Raw genomic sequence first — 23641 nt, 5'->3', positions numbered from 1 at the left:
CTGTTCACATAGCATCCTCTTGATTTTGATAGTTTAAAAATGGAGCTGGGCCTGAGCAGGTCCTCACATTTAAACATTCTTTTCTCTCATGTCCCCTGTATAAAATTTTCAAGGGGATTCAGATTTGAATTTTTTTATATGAACCCACCACTTAGGTTTTGGTTCTGGTTTGACTCTAAAACTGGAAGGGGTCTAATGTCTGAAATAATGAGGCTTGGATGTGTGCCTAGGTGACTGCAATCTCACTAGAACGCTCTTTCCTGTGAGTTTTCCATCATTTGAAGCCATTTTAGGTGCTTTTCTAGTCCTGGTTTGACCTCAAACCTAAACCCCCAAAGATAGCCTAAACAAATCTGTATCTGAACATCACCTCTCTGCCAGTCTCTAGTTAAAACAACCAGTACTGACTGTAACAAACACAAAAGCTGATTTATATAATAATCTTTTAATGTGGTTTAACTTTCCTGCCTATGTCTGTGGAAATGAAATGATAATGGCTACAGGCTTTACAAATGCTAAGCAGTAGCAGATGATTCTATGGTCTGCATGAAGACTATTTCAGATGAAGAGAATAGTATGACATCGAAGTGTCCTATCATCAAGAGAAAAGGACACACACTTCAGCTCTTTACAGGCACTGTTATAGTTAATATACTGTCACTGAGTATGCCACTTCAAAATACTGTCTCTGTTATTTCCTTACATCATTTTATTTTGTTCTTCTAGGTCACTGGGATGCATTTTGTATGAGATGTGCTGTCTGGATCATGCATTTACTGGACACAATTTTTTGTCTATTGTGCTAAAAATCGTGGAAGGCAACACACCTTCTCTTCCTGACAGATATCCAAGTAAACTGAACACAGTCCTCCACAGGTTTGTTGTTCTCTGGATTATCATATATGTTCAATTATTTTCAAAATAATTGAGTTAGCTTTCTTCCATTGATATTTCAGCATGCTGAACAAGAATCCTTCTCTGAGGCCATCTGCAACAGAGATTCTAAAAATCCCCTACATTGATGAACAATTACAGGTATTTAAAATGAAAAAGCAATAGACATGCACTTAACATGCAAATATGTATGTTGCAAAAATGCACTAAAGTAGAAGAACATTTGATGAGAAGAAATGAGTCCATGCAAGTTTGAGATAGAAGTTTTCTTTACAAATGATGGTGGGAAAACACAGCTCTTGTCACCAAACCCTCTAGAAAGGGGATTGGGTGAGTGAGTCTGCTTAGCATGAAATTTTATAAGCAATAAAGAGAGCATTCATTTATATATTGCAAACTTCTGAGATCATTGGGGGTGAGGTATGAGGAATCTCAACTCTGTTCCACTTGGCCAATGGCCAAGAGGTATCCAACTGTTTAATGAAAAACAACACATTCAAGTAAACATCTTGCTTTTCTGTTTCATAGTCTTGCTAAAGTGTATATTATTTCTAGGCTTTATGGGAAGAGGGACAGAAATGTTGTTAAAACATTTTATGTTGGGACTGTACCAAATATTGGATCATAGATGAAAATGTTGGGTCACTGCGTTACTATAATTTGTTGATTTTGCTGCTGTTTTATTTTTTTAGCAGAATGTCAAATGCAAATTCATAAATATGGCTCTGAAAGACAAGACATTTAATTGTCAGAAAGAAGCTGCACGCATCGTTAATGCTGTGTAAGTACTGCAGTGTTTTTATTAGTAAAGACAGGTTTCAGAGTAACAGCCGTGTTAGTCTGTATTCGCAAAAAGAAAAGGAGTACTTGTGGCACCTTAGAGACTAACCAATTTATTTGAGCATGAGCTTTCGTGAGCTACAGCTCACTTCATCGGATGCATACCGTGGAAACTGCAGAATATACATTATATACACACAGAGACCATGAAACAATACCTCCTCCCACCCCACTCTCCTGCTGGTAATAGCTTATCTAAAGTGATCATCAAGTTGGGCCATTTCCAGCACAAATCCAGGTTTTCTCACCCTCCGCCCCCCCCCCCCCCACACACAAACTCACTCTCCTGCTGGTAATAGCCCATCCAAAGTGACCACTCTCTTCACAATGTGTATGATAATCAAGGTGGGCCATTTCCTGCACAAATCCAGGTTTTCTCACCCTCCCCACCCCCATACACACACAAACTCACTCTCCTGCTGGTAATAGCTCATCCAAAGTGACCACTCTCCCTACAATGTGCATGGTAATCAAGGTGGGCCATTTCCAGCACAAATCCAGGCTTTCTCACCCCCCCCCCCCCCCCCCGGAAACACACACACGCACACAAACTCACTCTTCTGCTGGCAATAGCTCATCCAAACTGACCACTCTCCAAGTTTAAATCCAAGTTAAACCAGAACGTCTGGGGAGGGGTAGGAAAAAACAAGGGGAAATAGGCTACCTTGCATAATGACTTAGCCACTCCCAGTCTCTATTTAAGCCTAAATTAATAGTATCCAATTTGCAAATGAATTCCAATTCAGCAGTTTCTCGCTGGAGTCTGGATTTGAAGTTTTTTGTTGTAAGATAGCGACCTTCATGTCTGTGATTGCGTGACCAGAGAGATTGAAGTGTTCTCCGACTGGTTTATGAATGTTATAATTCTTGACATCTGATTTGTGTCCATTTATTCTTTTACGTAGAGACTGTCCAGTTTGACCAATGTAAAAGGCAGAGGGGCATTGCTGGCACATGATGGCATATATCACATTGGTGGATGTGCAGGTGAACGAGCCTCTGATAGTGTGGCTGATGTTATTAGGCCCTGTGATGGTGTCCCCTGAACAGATACGTGGGCACAGTTGGCAACGGGCTTTGTTGCAAGGATAGGTTCCTGGGTTAGTGGTTCTGTTGTGTGGTATGTGGTTGTTGGTGAGTATTTGCTTCAGGTTGCGGGGCTGTCTGTAGGCAAGGACTGGCCTGTCTCCCAAGATCTGTGAGAGTGTTGGGTCGTCCTTCAGGATAGGTTGTAGATCCTTAATAATGCGTTGGAGGGGTTTTAGTTGGGGGCTGAAGGTGACGGCTAGTGGCGTTCTGTTATTTTCTTTGTTAGGCCTGTCCTGTAGTAGGTAACTTCTGGGAACTCTTCTGGCTCTATCAATCTGTTTCTTCACTTCCGCAGGTGGGTATTGTAGTTGTAAGAAAGCTTGACAGAGATCTTGGAGGTGTTTGTCTCTGTCTGAGGGGTTGGAGCAAATGCGGTTGTATCGCAGAGCTTGGTTGTAGACGATGGATCGTGTGGTGTGGTCAGGGTGAAAGCTGGAGGCATGTAGGTAGGAATAGCGGTCAGTAGGTTTCCGGTATAGGGTGGTGTTTATGTGACCATTGTTTATTAGCACTGTAGTGTCCAGGAAGTGGATCTCTTGTGTGGACTGGACCAGGCTGAGGTTGATGGTGGGATGGAAATTGTTGAAATCATGGTGGAATTCCTCAAGGCTTCTTTTCCATGGGTCCAGATGATGAAGATGTCATCAATATAGCGCAAGTAGAGTAGGGGCTTTAGGGGACGAGAGCTGAGGAAGCGTTGTTCTAAATCAGCCATAAAAATGTTGGCATACTGTGGGGCCATGCGGGTACCCATAGCAGTGCCGCTGATCTGAAGGTATACATTGTCCCCAAATGTAAAATAGTTATGGGTAAGGACAAAGTCACAAAGTTCAGCCACCAGGTTAGCCGTGACATTATCGGGGATAGTGTTCTTGACGGCTTGTAGTCCTGGATTTGTGCAGGAAATGGCCCACCTTGATTATCATACACATTGTGAAGAGAGTGGTCACTTTGGATGGGCTATTACCAGCAGGAGAGTGAGTTTGTGGGGGGGGGGGCGGAGGGTGAGAAAACCTGGATTTGTGCTGGAAATGGCCCAACTTGATGATCACTTTAGGTAAGCTATTACCAGCAGGAGAGTGGGGTGGGAAGAGGTATTGTTTCATGGTCTCTGTGTGTATATAGTGTCTTCTGCAGTTTCCACGGTATGCATCCGATGAAGTGAGCTGTAGCTCACAAAAGCTCATGCTCAAATAAATTGGTTAGTCTCTAAGGTGCCACAAGTACTCCTTTTCTTTTTATTAGTAAAAAGTACTACGCAGGAAAGAGTTGCTAAATGCATCCATGTTTTAACATGTATTTAAATTAAACTCATAAGACCAAATTTTTAAAAGGGATCTGTGCTAACAAATGCATATGCTGACATACACCTACGTTTTTAAAGCACTTTGAGAACTATGGTAAAAAGCGCTGTATGAGAGCGAAGCATTCTTTTTTCTATGTGCAAACCCATAACAGCATGTACACATTGGTTAATTGTGCATGCGCATAGGGTATTTTTACATGCAAATATAGTACCTGTTGTATGTGTAATTAAATTATTCCTGCTCACAATTACAAGTTAATGCACATTTTTTACATGTGGTCCTCAGATCTGTACCTTTTGAAAGATTAGGTCATGATTTGAAGTATGTTATGATTCAGTTATGCATGGTGTAGTTTGTGACTACAGTAATATCAAAGCTTTTTTTCTAAATGGTTTCAAACTGAAGATGTAAACATTTAAACTAATATTCAGGATGCAGGCCTGTAGGATATCATACAGTTGCCTTTTAACTATATTGAGAAATTAATATTAATCATATTTATTAGATCTTATACTAATATGCATTGGACGTAACCTGTCTGAGATAATTCTATGATATTAAAGATATTTAATTTAAACAGTATTAAAGCACAATACTGCAATGATTAGGACAAATTTCAATGCTGATCATTTCATTCTGCCTTCTTATATTACCCCTGTAGTTTCAGTTAGATCTGGCATTCCACTTCACTTCCTGTCCCTAGGGATTTTGTGTCATATTGCTTTGCACTATTAAACAGCTGCTGTTTTCCTGCACAAAGATGGCAGTAATTCACAGCTGGGAGAAGTGATGCACATTCCTTGTCTCGTACTTGCCTCCTGGTTTGTTATGAGGCTTAATTAGTTGTTTGTAAATTTCTTTGAGATCCTTAGATAACAGGCAATACAGAAGTGCAAATTATTATTATCCCTTGTAATCATATAATACAAATCAATGGACATAAATATTCATAAAATATTACAGGACGCTTCCATGTGCTTCACATTTATTACTCAGATTTGTTATGGGAACCATGTAAGAGCGAATTCATAGCTCTTCAGAAGAAGTACGGTTGTTTGGTAGTGGAGAGTTGTGCTCCTAAATGTGATCGGCACAATATGCAGGCAAGGTGTTCAGTTTCCAAAAAGTGTTTGAAATGTGTTAGCTGAAATACATACTGAAGCATAAAATATTTGAAATATCAGGGATGCGATTTTCAGTTCTGGCCTTCATTTCGTGGACACAATTTTTCACCTCCATTGAACTGCACACACCATTTTAAACATAAATCACACTTTTTCTTGGTTATTTATTTGGGGCCAAAAATTGTGGGTGCAGCTTATTATGGGAGCAATATTACACCTGAAAAATGGAAAATCAACCTCCAAATTTCCCAGTGTTTCCAGAATGGACTGATCACACTTGGACCCTACCATTGAAGGAATACAGTAAGCTCCAAAGATGTTTTAATTGGATCCAGTTTGAATATATTGAAACAGATCACCTTTCTAATTGATATTATGTATGGCAGAATTGGCACATACAGAGAGAGAGTGTGTGTTATTCTGTGGTCAGTAACCTCTTGCATCCATTCAGCATTGATGGGTCTGTGATCTTCCTCAACACAAAGAACAGGTTCTAAGTGTTAACAAGTTCTTTGCATATATCTATAGAGAAATTCTTGATTTCTGTGACAAATAACAATTTACTTTTTGATAAACCTTCCTATAAACATCCATTCCTTTTCCATGTGTCCTTATGCAGTAGAGCTCTTAAAACACTCATTCCTAGGAAAAGGTGTATACAGTTTTGAAGCTTTTCACCTTGCATTTATGTTTGTTCCATATGAAAAGTCAATTTCTGTTGGCAGTGGTGATCTCTGTTTTCAGAGGCCCAGAGTTCTGATAAAATGCAGCACAGTGCAGATCATCTATTTTTGGCAGAGATTAAAAATTTACCCTTAAGCTTTTCAAATTAAAGGCAACTGTTTTTAAAAAACCCTTATCATTAAATATAAACCCTCCCAGAAATATGCTATATTCTGAGTCAGTTGGGTTAAGTATTCAGAATATGTATGAAAATAATATGTCTGAATCTAATTACAATAATATATAAAGGTTTTAAATAAAATTCGGATGAGATCATTAAAAATCTGTATTGTGATTGTTGTTAAGCAAAATGCCAAAGAGACAGATTAAAAAAAAACTCTGGAAAGTGTTATCATTCAAAAAGTCAAAGGACAACAATTTAAACTTGAAAGCTATATAATCATAAATTGCTATAAACTTGAAGCTGTATTTTATTTTTGGAAGTCCCTACCAGGAGCAGCTCAATGTACATCTTTCCCAACCACTTTGTCATTCTACATCTGTGGGGTTTTTTTACTTTCCATGAATTGCTTATATATCAAGTCCAGCCTAGCTTTAAGTTTTCTAATAAAAGTCCATAATAGCTTACTGCGGTTCTACCCAATTCATAAATTTTAAATATTTAAACAAGCATAAAGCTCTACAAATTCAAATTCAAAACTTGGAAGAAGAATGGCTTTGTTATCCCAGAGGTTTTTGTATTATAAATCCCAGCTCTGTTATAATGCATAAGAAATATGTCTAAATTATTCATTCTTAAAGGATTTGTTCCAAATTGCTTAATAACTGAAATCTTCTTGTCTTTGTCTTCAGTGTCATATGTTTCCCAATACCACTGAGATCCTTCTACTATTTTCCTCCATAGACAACATTTGAGAAATATGGTGAAAATATATCTCCCTGCATTGTAAACATTCTGATGTTTCCCAAGATAGTTCCCCATGGCCTATTATGTGATTTATTGGGGCATAAAATTAAGCTCTTAGATGATCACACATCAAAGTAGACGAAGACTTAGAAGCTAAATCTTGAGAATAAGAGTAACAATTTGAAATGAATACTGCTCACCATAAATTCCAATACTCTAAACTTTGGTTTACATGGGAAGTCATAATGTATGACTGCAGTTGCATTTTTATAGTCACTGTAGGCTGTAAAATAGTCTGGAATCTGTACAGTTTTTTCAAGTATAGGACATGTATTGGTCTCTTGTGTTTATGGATACAGCTGAGGTCTTGAATAGGTGAGTTAGTAATTCATGCTTAACTTTCAGGAGAGGTCTATGAAAACCATTTGAGTCATGAAAAAACCACTACAATTCTGTGGGACCAGGAAATGAATAACAGCAGACAGCATTTACAAGGAAGTAAATGACTATTATAAAAGCTCATTAAAGGAGCCTTAACATTTTCTTCTTTTATACTTCTTCAAAATTGATCATTAAAAAATTCTGGTTGGTATTGTTGTTATCAGTTGATTTAATTTTAAACTAAAAGGCAGAATTTCTGCTTGTGATATTCTGAATGAGACAAGAGACTATAACTTTTGTAGGTGTGCTTCCATATTTATTATTTTAGTAATAAAGTACTGAGAATTTCACTTTGTCTGTCCTCTTATGAAATATTTAAAATGGTGTATGCAAAATGTTCTGGGTTTATAGGTCTACATTTTGCATACTTTCATAATGAAAATAAATCTGATATAACATTACTGTAAGTAAACAAACCTCTGTTTAGTCCATTACATTACCTATGCTTTCCTCATTAATATACTCAAAATGTCAACATCTCAGCATCACATGATGTAATTTTAAATATTGCTGTTTACATTTTTATATAAATAGAGACTTGCATGCTTTTATTTTTAGGCAGAAAAAAGTCCATTTGCAAACTCTGCGGGAACTGTCTGAGGTGCAGAAAATGACTCCACGAGAGCGAATGAGGTTGCGGAAGTTAAATGCTGCAGATGAAAAAGCAAAGAAGCTTAAGTAAGATGTATAACTAACACTGTGTTTTCACCATGCATTCCTTCACCTGTGCAATTTGCCAGGAAAGCAAGAATGAAAACAGTTGACTTACAGACACTCTGCAGGTTCTTCAGCTACTGATGGGTGAATGGTGATTTTACATTGGTTAGATAACAGTAATTGCTGAAGCGGGGGGAAAAGTCAGAGCATTAGCCCAAAACTGTACTTCAGATGCTGACTTTTTTACTAAATAAATGAGTAAGAAATCTTCAGATTCATTTATATAAAAGAAGTTTTGTTTAAATGACTTGTTGAGGCCCCTACTCTGACAAGGCAGCCACCTGGCTTTGACTGGCAGTCCAGTTTGGATGAAACTGTCAGTCATTTTGGCCTCTGGGATTTGCGTAGAGGCAGAAAATTAATAGTCCTCAAAGAAAAGATGTTAGGTAATGGCCTTATTAAGTGAGCAGATACAATGGTGATGGGCATGGTATAAAAACTCTACTTAGAGAGTTTTTCCTGAGACATGATGGGTCATAATAGAGAGTCTTTGAAATACAGAGCATACTCTTCATGAGAGGGACATGAGGAGGACCTTGAAGTGATGATTGAATGCCAAGGCTGGCTCCACCACAAAATAAGGAAGAATTTATTATGTTGCTGATCTGCTCGATTTTTTCCCCAGTAAAAAATTTGCAACTCTTTTTATTTGAAGTGGGGAAAAAAATCATAGCTGCACTGCTTGAATTCATGTTAATATCCTCTTCAAAACAGTCTCTCAAAGTTCAGATTAGATTAACTAATGTATATTTTGTTATTTATAAATGTACAATGGAGTGGTTAATTGTTTATGACCATTGGGATCAGCATCTTAGTCTTGTTGTGCCAAAGCAAGCATGCATCTTAATTTCGTAATGACACCCGATTACAACAAAGACTACAAACAAGAAAATAGCTGCGGTTTTAAATCCCAATTTGAAAAAAATTCTGAATCTCCATTTGTTGTGTCTATTTGACATATATAAAAATTAGTGTAAGGGAGGGGTTAAAATTACAACTGGATTGAAGATGATAATGATGTTGTATGGACATGAATTTTCATACCAATAGAAATTGTTCTCCCTGGAAACATAGTCACTGTCAAACAGCTATTGGAATTTCACCATCTCTGCTCCGACTTGTGGCTGTTGCTTAAAATCTTTGATAATATTCTTAACTATGAGAAGCCAATTTGCAAATGTATGGGAAAAATCATAAATAGTAGATTACAGAAGCAACTGAGCATTTTGTAGATTGGGATTCGGAAACAGTATAGAATGGCAGTTTTTAATTCATGGTTCAGCAGATAAAATAAATCTGTCTCTTCAGTAGCATAAAAAGGATAGTCATCTTCAAAACCCATTCGTAATTATGAAATTAAAACACTTTGGCCTAGATTCCACTGTGGGATGTCCGAGCATAGTGTAGAACAAGTGCACCAGGGATAGAAAGTATAGGTGTTATAAAAGATACAATTCCATTTCAAGTGGGCTACCTGCAGCCAGCTAGTGCAGTTCCAAAAGTGAGTGAGAAGAGAGCATAGCCATGGAGCCCAGAGGATATGCTGAGTTAGCAGGTGACTAATACAATCTCCTATGAGGAACATCTGGCACAATGGGCAGAATATGAAAACACTGCCTCTCTTTCCTTGGGGTGAAAACTTCCCTAGAGCATTTGGTGGAACCAAGGCAACAGTATTTAAGTTCTATTGAGTTGACCAGGTTCTTGTATGGAACCAACAATTTGGAACCTCATGGCTCTTTTATACAAAGCAGGCAAGATACATTTTATAAATTCTGTAACTAAGGACTAAACTCTCTACCTAGATGCATCCACACAAGACCCGCTGGATAAATAGAGGCCCTTTGTGCACACCTGAGCATGTGGCCCTATGATAGAATGTACTTTTCCATTTATTTATGTATGTGTAATAAGCAGTAGTACCTTATTGTAGAAGCTCCTGCATGGTATTTGTGATACATAAAATTGAATAAATGTACTCTTTATTTATAGACAACTGGCAGAAGAAAAATATCAAGAAAACCTCAAAAGAATGCAAGAACTGAGGTCCCGTAACTTTCAGCAATTGAGTATAGATGTGCTTCATGTAAGTATGAACTCACCCTTAGGGTGTTTCAGACATACACTCAAACTACAGTACTTTTCAGTTTCTCACACTTCTACAGTATTGTGGGCCAAATCTTGGCCCCAGCTATGTAGTTTGGATTGTGCATAGAAATCTAGAAAACTCAGTCGAACTTGGTTCTGTATTGAGAAAAAGTTCCTTCAGTAACTCAGGTACACTTCAACAGATGTCTTTATCAGTCCCATGGCATCATTTCCTTTTCTTAAACTAATTCTTAAAACCAAACATATGCACTGAAATTTTGGACTCTACTGCCTGCTTCTGCTTCCCCCCCACATGAAGTCATAGTTCAAAATAAATTCATTTTCAAGATAGTGTTAAGACTGTAATCTCTAAAATACCATACTTTGGCAGGGCTGCTGCTTCCTTTTATTTATTTAGTTAAGAAGATTACTTTGAATTTTCCACCCAGACTTTAGTAAGAAGGAAGTCTCAGAGTGTCTCCCCAGGCAAGCTTTTATTTGGTCTGAAGGTATCTGTAAGAGAAAATAAGTCAGTTTAGCACCAGCTCTGCAGCTCATCACAGATGCAGCAAAGATAGTTTGAAAAAGTCAATCCACGCATCCTAGAAATTATGCCTTTTTGTTTAGCGTTTAATAGCTTCTCTCTGGCATGCAAATATGTTTCTGTTTCCCACTGTCTCTAGTGAAATAGTGATGTTTAATCTGTCTTTAAGAAATAACAATTGCTGGTGCTCAGTTTTTAAAAAATGATTAAAAAGTCCTTTTTAAAAAAGTGACTGCTCATTACAAGTACCCAGCAGTTGTATAGATCAGAGTATCTGTTACACTGTGGTCATGCTGAGGTTTCTAACTGATTATATTTACTAATGTTGCTTCAAATAAGGCATCTGATGAGCAGACTTCAAAGCATCTGATTCAGTCTCAGCCAGTTACTGCACTGGACTACATATCCATAGGACATAAAGAACCAAGTGAAAATGAGACACCGGGCAGGCTCTGTATGTCTGAACCTGTGGAGCACGGTAAGGGTTTGAAACTGTATGGCAAGTTAATCCACTTTCTATTTGAAACCTCATATAAACAGGGCAAGGTTTAATTTTTTTCTCCTTTGGTTAACCTATAGCAGATAAATTTCAGTAAAAATCAATCAGGGTTGCTAAGGAGTTAAAAATCTACAAGAGAAGGAAGGATGGATGCTGAATATGGGACTGCAGTGTAGAAACATGAGGGTTTTATGGTTTTTGAGCCTATGGGAACTGGGAGTATCAAAAGGTGGTGAACTCCACCTCCAAGTGAGAGGCTGGGTTAAGAAATGGACAGCTTTCATCTTCACACCTTCAGGTGATTGGTATTGGAACAGCATTATGCTCGGCAGTTATCCTCCCAGCTGCAAATCGACTGTAGGATTATCCTAGGATATGTGCATTTGCTATGTGTGCTGGGATTGTACCCCAAAATTGTATCACAGTGAGAAAAGCAGATGAAAAACCTTTGAGCCTTGCTTGTCTGTACTGGCCTAAAATGCTTAGTCACTGTCCTGGGGTCATGAAAATCTATATAACATGTGCTTTGCTTGTGAATGAATGAGCAAAGGGAAAGCTCAGGCTTCCGTACCTGGCACACTGAAAATAAAGTTTTACATAGAGTAATGTACTCTCTTTTAGTATAATATTTCTGATAGCACACACATGTGTTCTGTTTCTTTCTAGAATGGTAACTCACTTTGCTTCTTAATGCTTAGAAAGCAGATCCTGTCTTTTTTTGTGTGCCTATTGTACTGGTGAAAGGTCAAAAATCCTGGGGACCGAAGGCTTCCATTTTTTCACAGGATAGGCATATTATAGCCAGGACAGTGACAGTGCAAGTGTCCAATCCATATGCTTCAACCGTGACCTGTAAGGAATTGCTTCGAGGATCAAAGTAGTTCCGTCTTCATGCTTGTTCAGTCATTGGCCTCTCTGCTGAGACTTCCAAACTAGGGGCAATTTGTAGTGGCAGATTTTGTGATGTGGGTGCCTCTCCACTGGGAACAGGACTGAAACAACCAAACTCCAAGTCAAACTGAAGAGATGTGATTTTTGAGGTCAGTGGGCTTTGGATCAGGCCCATAAAGTGTAAAAATAAAAAAAGGAGCATGTATATGAAGTGTTCATGTATTATTTAGGTCTATATCCGAAAAGTTCAAAGGTTTTAATTAAATTATATATCACTTCTGTGATGTACTAACTTCACAAAATCTGACCCATGTGGTTAATGAGAGTGACATATTCACTGTGACTTATAGCCTCTTAAAACAGTGTTTGTTAGATATCTCTATATTTATGTAATATTTATACGTAAATGTCTGCATTAAATGTATTAATATTGAAAACTATTGAAACTATTTTCCATTGGTTGCTCTGGGTTTAAATGTTAACTTTTTATTTCGATATATCTAAAATCCTAATTGGGAACATCAAAATTGCTTTTTTAAAAAAATAGAAAATAGCTTTTAATTTTCAATGTAGCGGCATTTATGCCTAACATGGTTGGCTTGCTCTTTCATAGTAACAAGAGAGACACTCTGTGTGAGAGAGAACACAGCTGCTAGAAAGTACGTCCAGGGGAGAGAGACAGTTGCACATAGGAGACCAAAAAGGAGCAATGGAAATGAGGCTGTGAGTGGGAGTGTACCAGGGAAGAAGCAGATGCGGAACAGCATGTGAGCGGGGAGGAAATCTATGTCTATCTTTAGAGTTAATCCGTTAATAAATCTGATGGGTACTTATGATAAGGATTCATTGAGAGCATAGGAACACTACCTAATTTTACACCCCCATCATTCAAAAGTTTGGCCAGCTGCTGTTAATTTTCAAGTTGCAATTTTCTGCTGAAACTATATTTCCACAATAAAATTTATGTTTGTATCAATATACTATAGAGCACAAAAATAAAAAAAAACTTGGAACAAGTTTATACAATGACTTTTTGAGGTTCTTACGCTTTAATTGAAAGTTAATCCAGATGACTGTAGGAAATACTTGTACTCCACTAGGAGAGATCATCCAATGAGAGTTGGAAGATTTAGTTTAATTAGTACCTCAGCTGTAAGTGGCATGGAGACTCAATCAAATTTTTGAAGTATTAGGTACATCTATTAAAAGCTGGGGGGGGGGAACCCAAAGCGTTGAAGTTAATTAAAATTATGAACAAACACAGGATCATTGGTGATCACGAGCTCAAGCATGAAATGAGGCTTCAGCTTGCTAGAGAAATCCACACCAGTTAATTGCTTTCACCGTGAATATAACTTTCATGAAGCGAGCTAGTCTACCTGTGAGTATGCCTGTCAAAATGATTTTCATTTCACTTGAGGCACAGGAATTACCTGCAATTACAAATAACTGACCAATTTCGTCTTCAAGCAATTCTCTTTTTCAGAGGATGAATGGGGTCTAACTAAATGCTCACTGCAGTCTGCAAACTGGTAGCAAGTAGAGCTAGATGCAGAGAAAGCCACACTTCTTAAAACGTCTAACACATTAGTTATCAAGTCGACTCTACATCATGCTACTGTTCAAAATCAGGTTACACACAGATAGTGAATCGTTGTAAAATGACATAATTCTCCAGAACTGTGAAGAAATAATCAGTTTCTTACACTGTTTATAGAAGCAGAGGTGATGTTTGCCTTTTGGGGGCCCTGAGCAGGAATATTTTGGGGTCCCCCTTATCTTTCATCCACCCCCTAAAAATATGTTATCGCCACAGACCAAAAAATTCTCAAAGTAATCTGCTTTTTAAAAAGTCCATGTTAAATAAGATGAACAGTATTTGGGGGTAATGCTAAATCAGGGCCCCCTTTAGCTTCTTGGGGCCCTAAGCAATTGCTTAGTCTGCTTATGCCTAGTGCCACCGCTATATAGAAGGATGCTGATGGCAATTTGAATATTATTTTTAAACAAGAGAAGATTTAAATTAGTTCTCCAACATTTCACTCCTTACTACACCATCCAGATGAATTATGGAAATTTATTCCTTTCACTTAGGGACCAGGACTGCTGCAGAATCATCTGAGGCTCGCGGGACTGCAGCTGATTCAGAGCATGACTCCTGAACCCAAGTGTTCAGATGTCTACTGTTAAGCTAGAGCGGTTTGTGGCTGCCAGTATGCCTTGACATTCTGTCATTTTCCCCTATCTACTTCAGTGGCTTTGTGCACATATTCTGTACCACCCTCTTTTACTCAGCAGAGAATGCAGAATGCAACTAAAGAGAAAAAAATATGGGCTCTAGCTTACAGAAAGCACTTTGAAAATCTTATACAAATATATTGGTTAAACTTGAGTAGACAGGAATTCAGTCTTAGGCTGATAGGCAGTAAAAGCGACAAATGAGGTGAATCACAAATTATACTGATTTTCTTTTAATGAGCCAAGTTCTTTGCTCCTGTGCAAAGGAGATAAAGGGACGAAGTTATGTCTGTAACAAGCATATCTCCAGAACTCTGATATTTACTCCTCTTTGTGCACTGGGAGGCAAAATTTGGCATTGCCGACATATGCAAGTTTCTACAAATGGGAATACAGGCTAGAAAAGAGTCTGGCTTCTGGGAAGCAATATTAGGCATACTGACCCCAGAATGAGAGAATCTTCACTGTATATACTATGCAGAATTTATTTCAACTACCTGCTGGAATCTGCATCTGTGTCCCGCTCCCTTTGCAGTCAGTTTGCTGGCAGAGATGGGAAGCATTTGAAACCTGCCTGCGATGGTGTTGTCAAGGTTCACTGGAAAGCCAATAGGGAGTGGACTGGTCTCTCTTTCCCTGAATCATTAACCTGCAGGCTTAGGAGACCTCATTCTGATGTAGTAGCTCTCAGCATTAGTAAGTTGGGTGGTTTATGGACAGATGTGTTTGTATTCCATTGAATCTGCAGGTTGTAGGATTCTGCCAGTACAGCCCCAATATGTAGGTGCATTTTTGTGCCCATGCTGTAGTAGAAGATTTAGCCATTTTGACCAATTTTATTTAAAGGTTTGCAGTGTGTAAAATATAGTGCTTACCCTGGTAGGTGTTCAGTGAGAGTGCCCTGCAGCCAGTGGAAGTTAACAAAACTATCAGAAGACCTTTTTTTTAATTTTTAAATTTTTTAAATTTTTTAAATTTTTTTTTAATTTTTTTAAAAATTTTAAATTTTTTAATAAGTGTTTTTCGTCACTAAAATTCATGCATCTTCACTCACCAGTCTGGGTTAACAGGTTGTTTCCTCTTTCTACCAGGAGGCAGCAGAGTCACACAAGAGAGCAAAATAATTTGCTTTGGGGTATTTTACTGAAAGAAACATTGTTATTAATTATTGATAGTTACACCAATTCAGCCAGCTGTAGCCAGGCCAGTGTAGATCAGCTGCATCCTTGCCCACTCAAAAGTGTAGAATTTGCTGAATAAGTGCAAAGGATTTATGATTTATAAAACAATAATTAATGAGTTATAAAACAACTTTTTTATTCTTGAAATTGTTTCCATGTAACATAGTTTTCTTCTGAGCTGATACTTTTAGTATTGATAATGTCTTCCAAGTTCAGTGCCCAGTTAACTTGGATAATTGGAGATTATTGGAAAGAAGTATAATATAGTTGAATTTAGTATTCAGTGAGAAATGTTGATGTTCTGATCATATTTTTCTGAGAAGTAAGGAGTCATTCATCATCTGAATACTTTAAAACAGGCTAAGCAAAGCAGCTGAGAATATTTTGCATTGTCAGATAATCTCCTAGGATTTTTCCATCTCTAATTTCTTTGCTTAAAAGAAAGGCATGAAAACTTTAGACAAAATCTTACATTGGGATTGTGTGCATATGCTTTGCTCTTTATTTAATCACTGTTAGTATTAAAAGTAAAGTAACTGAATATTTATTATTTGCTCCTGTTTAAGTTATATATAATGTTGCTGATGAACAAAGTTGCATTTACTTATTCCAGCTCTATTCTGACCTATTAGAAAAAAGAAAGCAAAGGAACTCCACTGAACCATTGCACAACTTGCCATTTAAATAAAATGAAAACAGAAATCTTACTAGTTTTTCTATAGATTTCATGTCCTGGCCAAATTTCAACTCAGATAATTGCATTGTAACTGCCTAAATTCCCCTTGCATGTGTTTATTTTTCCACTTCCCATCCAGAAATACTAGTTTTCCAGCCCATATCCATTAATTATTTTTTTATATTCCCTGTATATTAAGTAACTCATTTTGTAGATTATGGGGACAAATGTGTATTGGGGTAATCGTGTATGCATATTTTCCTCTGTTACAAGTACATACGTTTCAAAGACCCCCCCATCCCCATCTTCTCATGATCATAAGGAAGAACAACCACGTGGGGATGATTTGGCTGATATGGACTTGCTTTTTGTTTTTGAAAGCCCATATCTTCTGAAGTTTTGATTAGTTTTTACTATTCTCTTTTTTATTCTCTTTGATTTGTTTCATTTAACAAAGCATCCCAATTTGTATCATGTGAATTATGGCAGTGTAATGTTTTCTGGGTATGGCTAGATGTCTTTTGATTGTATATACAGTACTTTTCCTCTAAACTGCAATATATCAGAATAAAAACAAAACTGGCTGTATAATACAGCTGGTAAGTAGAGGCCACTTTATGTGTGGGGGAGGGCAAAAGATGGCACAAAACAAGAGTGAAACTCCCCTTATCCATCCAGCTGTTCCCAACAATGAAATACGTCTGCATCTGGAGTGAATTGAAACACGTACAGCTGCATCTGGAGTAGAGTGGGAATTTATCTATAGAGGAGGGCAAAAGCTGTTATAAAATAAGAGTAAAAGTCTCCTTGAAGCACAGTCAGCCTCCTGGTACGGGGAGTATAACTGGTGCCTTTTTCTGCCACCAGTGTGAATTTGGCCCATATAGCTAGGTAGGTAGATCAGATATATAATGCAGCTTCTGCTCTCGTTCTTCTGTTTGAAAGCTACTGAAATATAATGTAAGGTAATATTATTTTATTTCTTACTCATCTAGAATAGTATAAAGATAATTTCTTTAGAATAGCAGGTGCCCATTGTCCTGCCTAATTAGATTCTGAGTAAGGGCTTGGATGCTAAAGGCCACATTCTGCACTCAATTTACATCTGTGTAATATGATGTAAGTCAGTGTAGCTCTGCTGTTTTACACCAGTGGAGGATCTGGCCCTTAATATTTTATTGTTCGGCTACTGTGGATAGAAGATGTATGTTCTCGCGTGATGACAATGTAGGTGATGGCTTTGCAAGGCCGTACCGAGTAGGTTGACAAGAATGGCGTGGTAGTGTTAGATATAGAGAAGAACAATGCTTATTCTGCAAAAGGCCGAATTCTCTTCTCACATAAGTTTTACACTGCTAAAATCGCATTGACCTCAGTAAAGTTCCTCCTGATTGCCATTAGCATAAATAGGAGTAGAACTGGGTTTTAATAAAAACGGAAAATGAGGAAGAGTATATTACAAACACACACTCATTGTAGTCCTCATGTGAGACTCCTGTGGTGCTTCTCTGCTATTACTGAAAAATACACTCACATTTAATTTCTGGGCTCGCCAAACTGTATCCGTCTTATCATTTCATCTTTACAACAAAGTGATTCATCTAAGTGACAAAAATGGATAGAGCGATGAAAATTTAAAGCCATGTACTCTTATTTTTGGCTCAAAGTGCCACTTTACATTCATATCAATTTCACAGCTGAAAGGTCACGGTAAGCAAGAGGGGAACAAATGTTTATTATTTTTTCAAAAGTATTTATGAACCCATGCATGCAAACACAGTTAACCCACCCATGGTATATTTCTAAATAGGGAAAGGAATATGAAGACTCTGAATAGGGTAAAATCTAACCTGGGATTGAAAGGACAAAGCTCTTTTCTCTGTTACACCAGAGGAAATCCAGAATATTTCTTCAGATAATAATTACTCCAGATTTATACTGGTGTAAAAGAACAGAATTTGGCCCACAAAGCATGTACAAGGAGGTGCACAGTTCCTGTATACAGTGAAGGATTCATGCACCCTGTTGTCCAGGGCTGATTTGTGGATGTGTTAGGATCAGTAGATCTCCTGCTGCTATGAATCCTCTGATTCTCCCTTCTCCTCCACCCCCTTCCACCTCATCCCTGTGGGGCTCTGGGGCCATGGAGCCTAATCCAACCTCAGTTCTGCAAAGCACATGCTTAAATTTAATCATGTATTTAAAACCATCTGTATTAAATTAAAGTTAAGCACATGCTTAAAGATTTTTCTGAATTTGGGCCTTAGGCTGCAGTGCTGGCTGCAGAGATGCCCAGTTCCAACTCTGCAGCCTGGGGGGAAGAATTTCTTCCTTCTTTACCCCTCATTAGATCTCCAGTACCTAGATACATGATTTGGACTGAGTGCTGAAGAGGGCTTGTCCCTTTGTTTTCATAGATTAATAGATTATAAAGCCAGAAGGGACCACACTGTGATCATCTAGCCTGATCTCCTGTATAATGCAGTCCAAAGGACTTCCCTGAATCAACTGCTGTTTGAGCTAAAGCAGATCTTTTAGAATAACATCCAATTTTGATTTTAAAATTGGCAGTGATGGAGAATCCACCAGGACCCTTGGTAAATTGTTCCAATGGCTAATTACACTCACTATTAAAAACGTGTGCCTTGTTTCCAGTCTGAATTAGTCTAGCTTCAACTTCCGGCTATTGGATTGTGGCTCTGCTAGATTCAAGAGCCCATTATCAAATTTTTGTTCCCATGTAGGTACTTATAAATTGGATCCAATTGCTCCTTAACCTTCTCTTTGTTAAGCTAAATAATTTGAGCTCACCACTATAAGCACATATTCCAATCCTTTAATCATGCTTGTGGCTCCTCTCTGAACCCTCTCCAATGTGTTAACATCCCATAAGGCTCTAAGGGTCATCAGTTTCAAAGGGTGTAGAACCTGATGCTGTGGGGGACCTTGGGCTCCGACACTCCCTTGTCACCACCAAGGGAGACAGACAAAGTAACACCTCACTAATCTTGAAAGGTCAGGTCTCACAGCAAGTCCTGTCAGGACACCCAAGGTCTGGGGCATCTGATTGGCTTGCACACACTATGTCAGCCAGAAAGAGACCCAGGTGGGTTGCCTGAGCAACTGCATAGGCTCCCGATGGCTGCCACATTGGACACCACTCTTTGCCTGTCTCCTGCAATCTGCATCCAGTCTTGTTCTGGTTCCTGCTCTGCTCCCATTCTGTTCCTATTTACTGCCTTGCTCCTACTCCATGTCTGATCCTTGCCTTGTCTCTGGTTCATGACCTTATGCCTCGCTCTTGACCATGGGCTCTGACCCTTGGCTCAACTCCTGACTCTGACTCCAGTTCTGACCATTGGCTTGACTCCTGACCATTAGGCCAGACAACCTATGTTCCAGTTCCTAACAGTTGCCAAGACCTGCTTAGGCTTCACACTTCATGGTACCTGAATGGAGGAGGAGGGCTTGCTGCTACCCAGCAGTTCCCCCCGGCCCTAGTCCTCCAGAAACAAGTTAACTAACTTCAGACCAGGAATCTAGCACTGTGGACTCAAGTGACTCAATTTTCAGCAGAGGATCAGTTGCTCCACAAACAACTTGCTCATTCCTACGGAGAAATTGCCACACTCCAGGCTTCAGGGGGACCTCCTTCACTCAAGCAGGATCCCTCAGTTCTCCTACCTGAATGCTTTGATGGTGATCACCAGAAGTTTAGGGGATTTTTGAGCCAGCGCCATTTGCTTTTCGTACTCTGTACTCACTTGTAACCACATAGACCAGGCAAAATAGATGAGCCTACTTACAGGGGAAGTGTTGCACAGGGCTTTGCCCCTTTTGGAGCAGGGCAATCCACTTTTTGACAAAATAGGATGCTTTTTTGGAACCGTTCTCTGCTATATTTGATAACCTATATTGAGACTGTACTGCTGATGCAGTGCTGTGTAAGCTTAGGAAAGCACTGTCAAATTACAAAGGATGAATATAAACAAATAACACAAGTATGTAGGGACAAAATTAGTAATGCCAAGGCACAAAATGAAATTAAACTAGCTAGAGACATAAAGGATAACAAGAAAACATGCTACAAATACATTAGATTCAAGAGGAAGATCAAGGACAGGGAAGGCTGTTACTCAATGAGGAGAGTAAAACAATAACAGAAAATGTGGAAATGGCAGAAGTGCTAAATGACATTTTTGTTTGTTTTCACCAAAAAGTTTAATAGCAATTGAACATCTAACTTAATGAATGCCAGTAAAAATGAGGTAAGATCAGAGGCTAAAGTAGGGAAAGAACAAGTTAGAAATTACTTAGAAAAGTTAGATGATTTTAAGTCACCAGGAACTGATGAAATATATCCTAGAATACTCAAGCAGCTGACGGAGGCGATGTCTGAGCCATTAGTGATTATCTTAGAAAAGTCATGGAAGATGGGCGAGATTCCAGATGACTGGAAAAGGGCAAATATAGTGGCAATCTATAAAAAGGGGAATACGGATAACCCGGGGAATTACAGACCAGACATCTTAACTTCAGTACCTGGAAAGACAATGGAGCAAATAATTAAGCAACCAGTTTGCAAATACCTAGAAGATAATAGGGTGATAAGTAATGGCCTGGATTTGTTAAGAACAAAACATGTCAAATCAACCTAAAACTTTCTTTGACAGTGTAACAAACTTTGTGGATAGGGGGAAGCGGTAGATGTTGTATATCTTGACTTTAGTAAGGCCTGTGATACTGTATCACATTACCTTCTCATAAACAAACTAGAGAAATGCAATCTAGATGGAGTTACTATAAAGTAGGTGCATAACGGGTTGGATAACCATTCCCAGAGAGTAGTTATCGGTGGTTTCCAGTCAAGCTGGAAGGATATACATTAACTCCTCACTTAAAGTCATCCCGGTTAACGTTGTTTCATTGTTACGTTGCTGATCAATTAGGGAATATGCTCATTTAAAGTTGTGCAATGCTCCCTTATAACATTGTTTGGCAGCCACCTGCTTTGTCCACTGCTTGAAGGAAGAGCAGCCCGTTGCAGCTAACTGGTGGGGGCTTGGAACCAGGGTGGACCGGCAGCCCCCCTATCAGCTCCCCGCTTCCCTAAGTTCCCTGTGCAGCAGCCGCCCAGCAGGCTATCCATTGCTGGCAGTTCAGCTGTCCCTCCCCCCACTGCCATGTGCTGCTCCTGCCCTCTGCCTTGGAGCTGCTCCCGGGAGCCTCCTGCTTGCTGTGCAGGGGAGAGGGGAAGATGGAGCTAATGTCAGGGTGTCCTCCTCCCCCCTACTCCTGCCCCCCGCTTACCCCTTCTCCATATAGAGCAGGTTGGGAACACAACAGGGCTCAGGACGGAGAGAGCTTGCTGGCCGCAGCTGCTGTCTCAACTTCCTGATCTTTTTAAATGTACTTGAGTGGTGTCAGTGTACTTAAAGGGGCAATGCGCATCTCTCTCTCTCTCACACACACACACACACACACACACACACACACACACAGAGTGTGTGTCTCTGTCTGCCATGCTGTCTCCCCTCCCTCCGTTCCTGCTGCCTTGTAGCGTGTGAGGCTACATTAACAACAATGTGTTAACCCTTGAGGGCTCAGCTGAATGCTAGTTCATCATTTAGCAGTAAGGCATTCCTTGGGAAATATCCCACCCTCTGACTTCACCACCTCAACCAAGCTTCACAATCATCATTGCTGTGTACAGTATTAAATTGTTTGTTTAAAACTTATACTGTGTGTATATATATATATAATATAGGTTTTTTGTCTGTTGAAAAAAATTTCCCTGGAACCAACCCCCCGCCCCCGTTTACATTAATTCTTAAGGGGCAAATTGGATTTGCTTAACATTGTTTTAGTTAAAGTCACATGTTTCAGGAACACAACTACAATGTTAATCGAGGAGTTACTGTATCAAGTGGGGTCCCGCAGGGATCAGTTCTGGGTCTGGTTCTGTTCAATATCTTCACAAATTATGTAAATTCAGTAACTCCCCACTTAACGTCCTCTCACTTAATGTTGTTTCAATGTTACGTCCCTGCTCCATTACAGAACATGCTCGTTTAAAGTTGTGCAATGCTCCCCTATAACGTCGTTTGGCCACCTGCTTTGTCCACGGCTGGCAGCCCCCCATCAGTTCCCCTATGCCAAACCCCCAGCACCTCCCACCCGCCGGTGGACCCCGTGGATCAGCACCTTTCCCCTGCTCCCCCCTCCTCCTGCCCGCGGCAGTCAGCTGTCTTGTGGCGTTCAGAAGGCCGGGGGCAGGAGGCAGGGGAGCGAGGGGAGAGGCTGCGCCTCACATTCTCTCTCCTCCCCACAGCCTCCTGAATGCCACAAACCAGCTGATTGCCGTGGGCAGGAGGCAGTGGAAGGAGGTGGGAGGCTGCGCGCCGCGTCCTCGCTCCTCCCCACAGCCTCCTGAACTCTGCAAACCAGCTGATTGCCGCAGGCAGGAGGCTGGGGGAGGGGAGGAGCAAGGGCGCGGAGTAAAGGGGGAGGAGGTGGAGTGGGGGGGGGAGAAGAGGCGGGTTAAGGGAGGGGTATTGGGAGAAGGGGTGGAGGTTAAGTCAGAGGACATTAAGTGGGGAGTTACTGCATTAAATTGCTTGTTTAAAATTATTTAAAACCTAAACCTGTATTAAATTGCTTGTTTAAAATGTATATAATGCCTTTTGTGTGGCAAAAAAAAAAATTCCCTGGAACCTAACCCCCCTATTAATTCTTATGGGGAAATTGGATTAGCATTTTTCAGGAACATAACTACAAAGTTAAGTGAGGAGTTACTGTAATGGCATAGAGAGTACACTTATAAAGTTTGCAGACGATACCAAGCTGGGAGGGGTTGTAAGTGCTTTGGAGCATAGGATTGTAATTCAAAATGATCAGGACAAACTGGAGAACTGAAGTAGATAGGATGAAATTCAATAAGGACAAATGTGAAATACTCCGCTTAGGAAGGACCAATCAGTTGCACACATACAAAACTGCCTAGGAAGGAGTACTGCGAAAGGGATCTGAGGATCATAGTGGATCACAAGTTAAATATGAGTGAACAGTGTAACAGTTGCAGAAAAAAAGCAAACATCATTCTGGGATGTATTAGCAGGAGTGTTGTAAGTAAGACACGAGAAGTAATTCTTCAGTTCTACTGCACGCCTCAGCTGGAGTATTAGGCCTCAGATGGAGTATTGTGCCCAGTTCTGGAAAATTGGAGAAAGTCCAGAAAAGAGCAGCAAAGATGATTACAAGTTCAGAAAACGTGACCCATTAAGGAAGATTGAAAAAATTGGGTTTGTTAAATCTGGAGAAGAGAAAACTTAGAGGGGACATGATAATAGTTTTCAAGTACATAAAAGGTTGTTACGGATGAGGGAGAAAAATTGTTCTCCTTAACATTAAGGATAGGACAAGAAGCAGTGGGTTTAAATTGCAGGAAGGGACATTTAGGGTGGACATTAGGAAGAACGTCCTAACTGCCCAGGTGGTTAAGCATTGTGATAAATTTCCTAG

At 39.5% G+C, this 23641-nt stretch overlaps 1 protein-coding gene across 8 annotated transcripts in view; it reads left to right on the top strand.

Moving 5' to 3' along the window:
• Positions 1–23641, top strand: part of NEK11 (NIMA related kinase 11) — a 170319-nt gene that overhangs the window by 81062 nt on the left and 65616 nt on the right. For 5 of the 8 annotated variants that reach the window (XM_084620356.1, XM_084620360.1, XM_084620355.1 and 2 more), the window contains exons 7-12: positions 727–876; positions 957–1035; positions 1587–1675; positions 7845–7964; positions 9996–10089; positions 10975–11113. In XM_084620356.1, the coding sequence (XP_084476482.1) occupies positions 727–876; positions 957–1035; positions 1587–1675; positions 7845–7964; positions 9996–10089; positions 10975–11113 (671 nt within the window). Of the gene's footprint in view, positions 1–726; positions 877–956; positions 1036–1586; positions 1676–7844; positions 7965–9995; positions 10090–10974; positions 11114–12638; positions 12972–23641 lie in introns of those variants that run through there. The other 3 variants (XM_084620358.1, XM_084620357.1, XM_084620361.1) reach the window with 2 other exon arrangements.

This window comes from Lepidochelys olivacea (genome assembly GCF_965140295.1).
Source record: "Lepidochelys olivacea isolate rLepOli2 genome assembly, chromosome: 2".
NCBI classification, from domain to species: domain Eukaryota; kingdom Metazoa; phylum Chordata; order Testudines; family Cheloniidae; genus Lepidochelys; species Lepidochelys olivacea.
The sequence above is the reverse complement of the archived record's forward strand: the minus strand, read 5'-3'. Positions and strand labels throughout refer to the sequence as shown.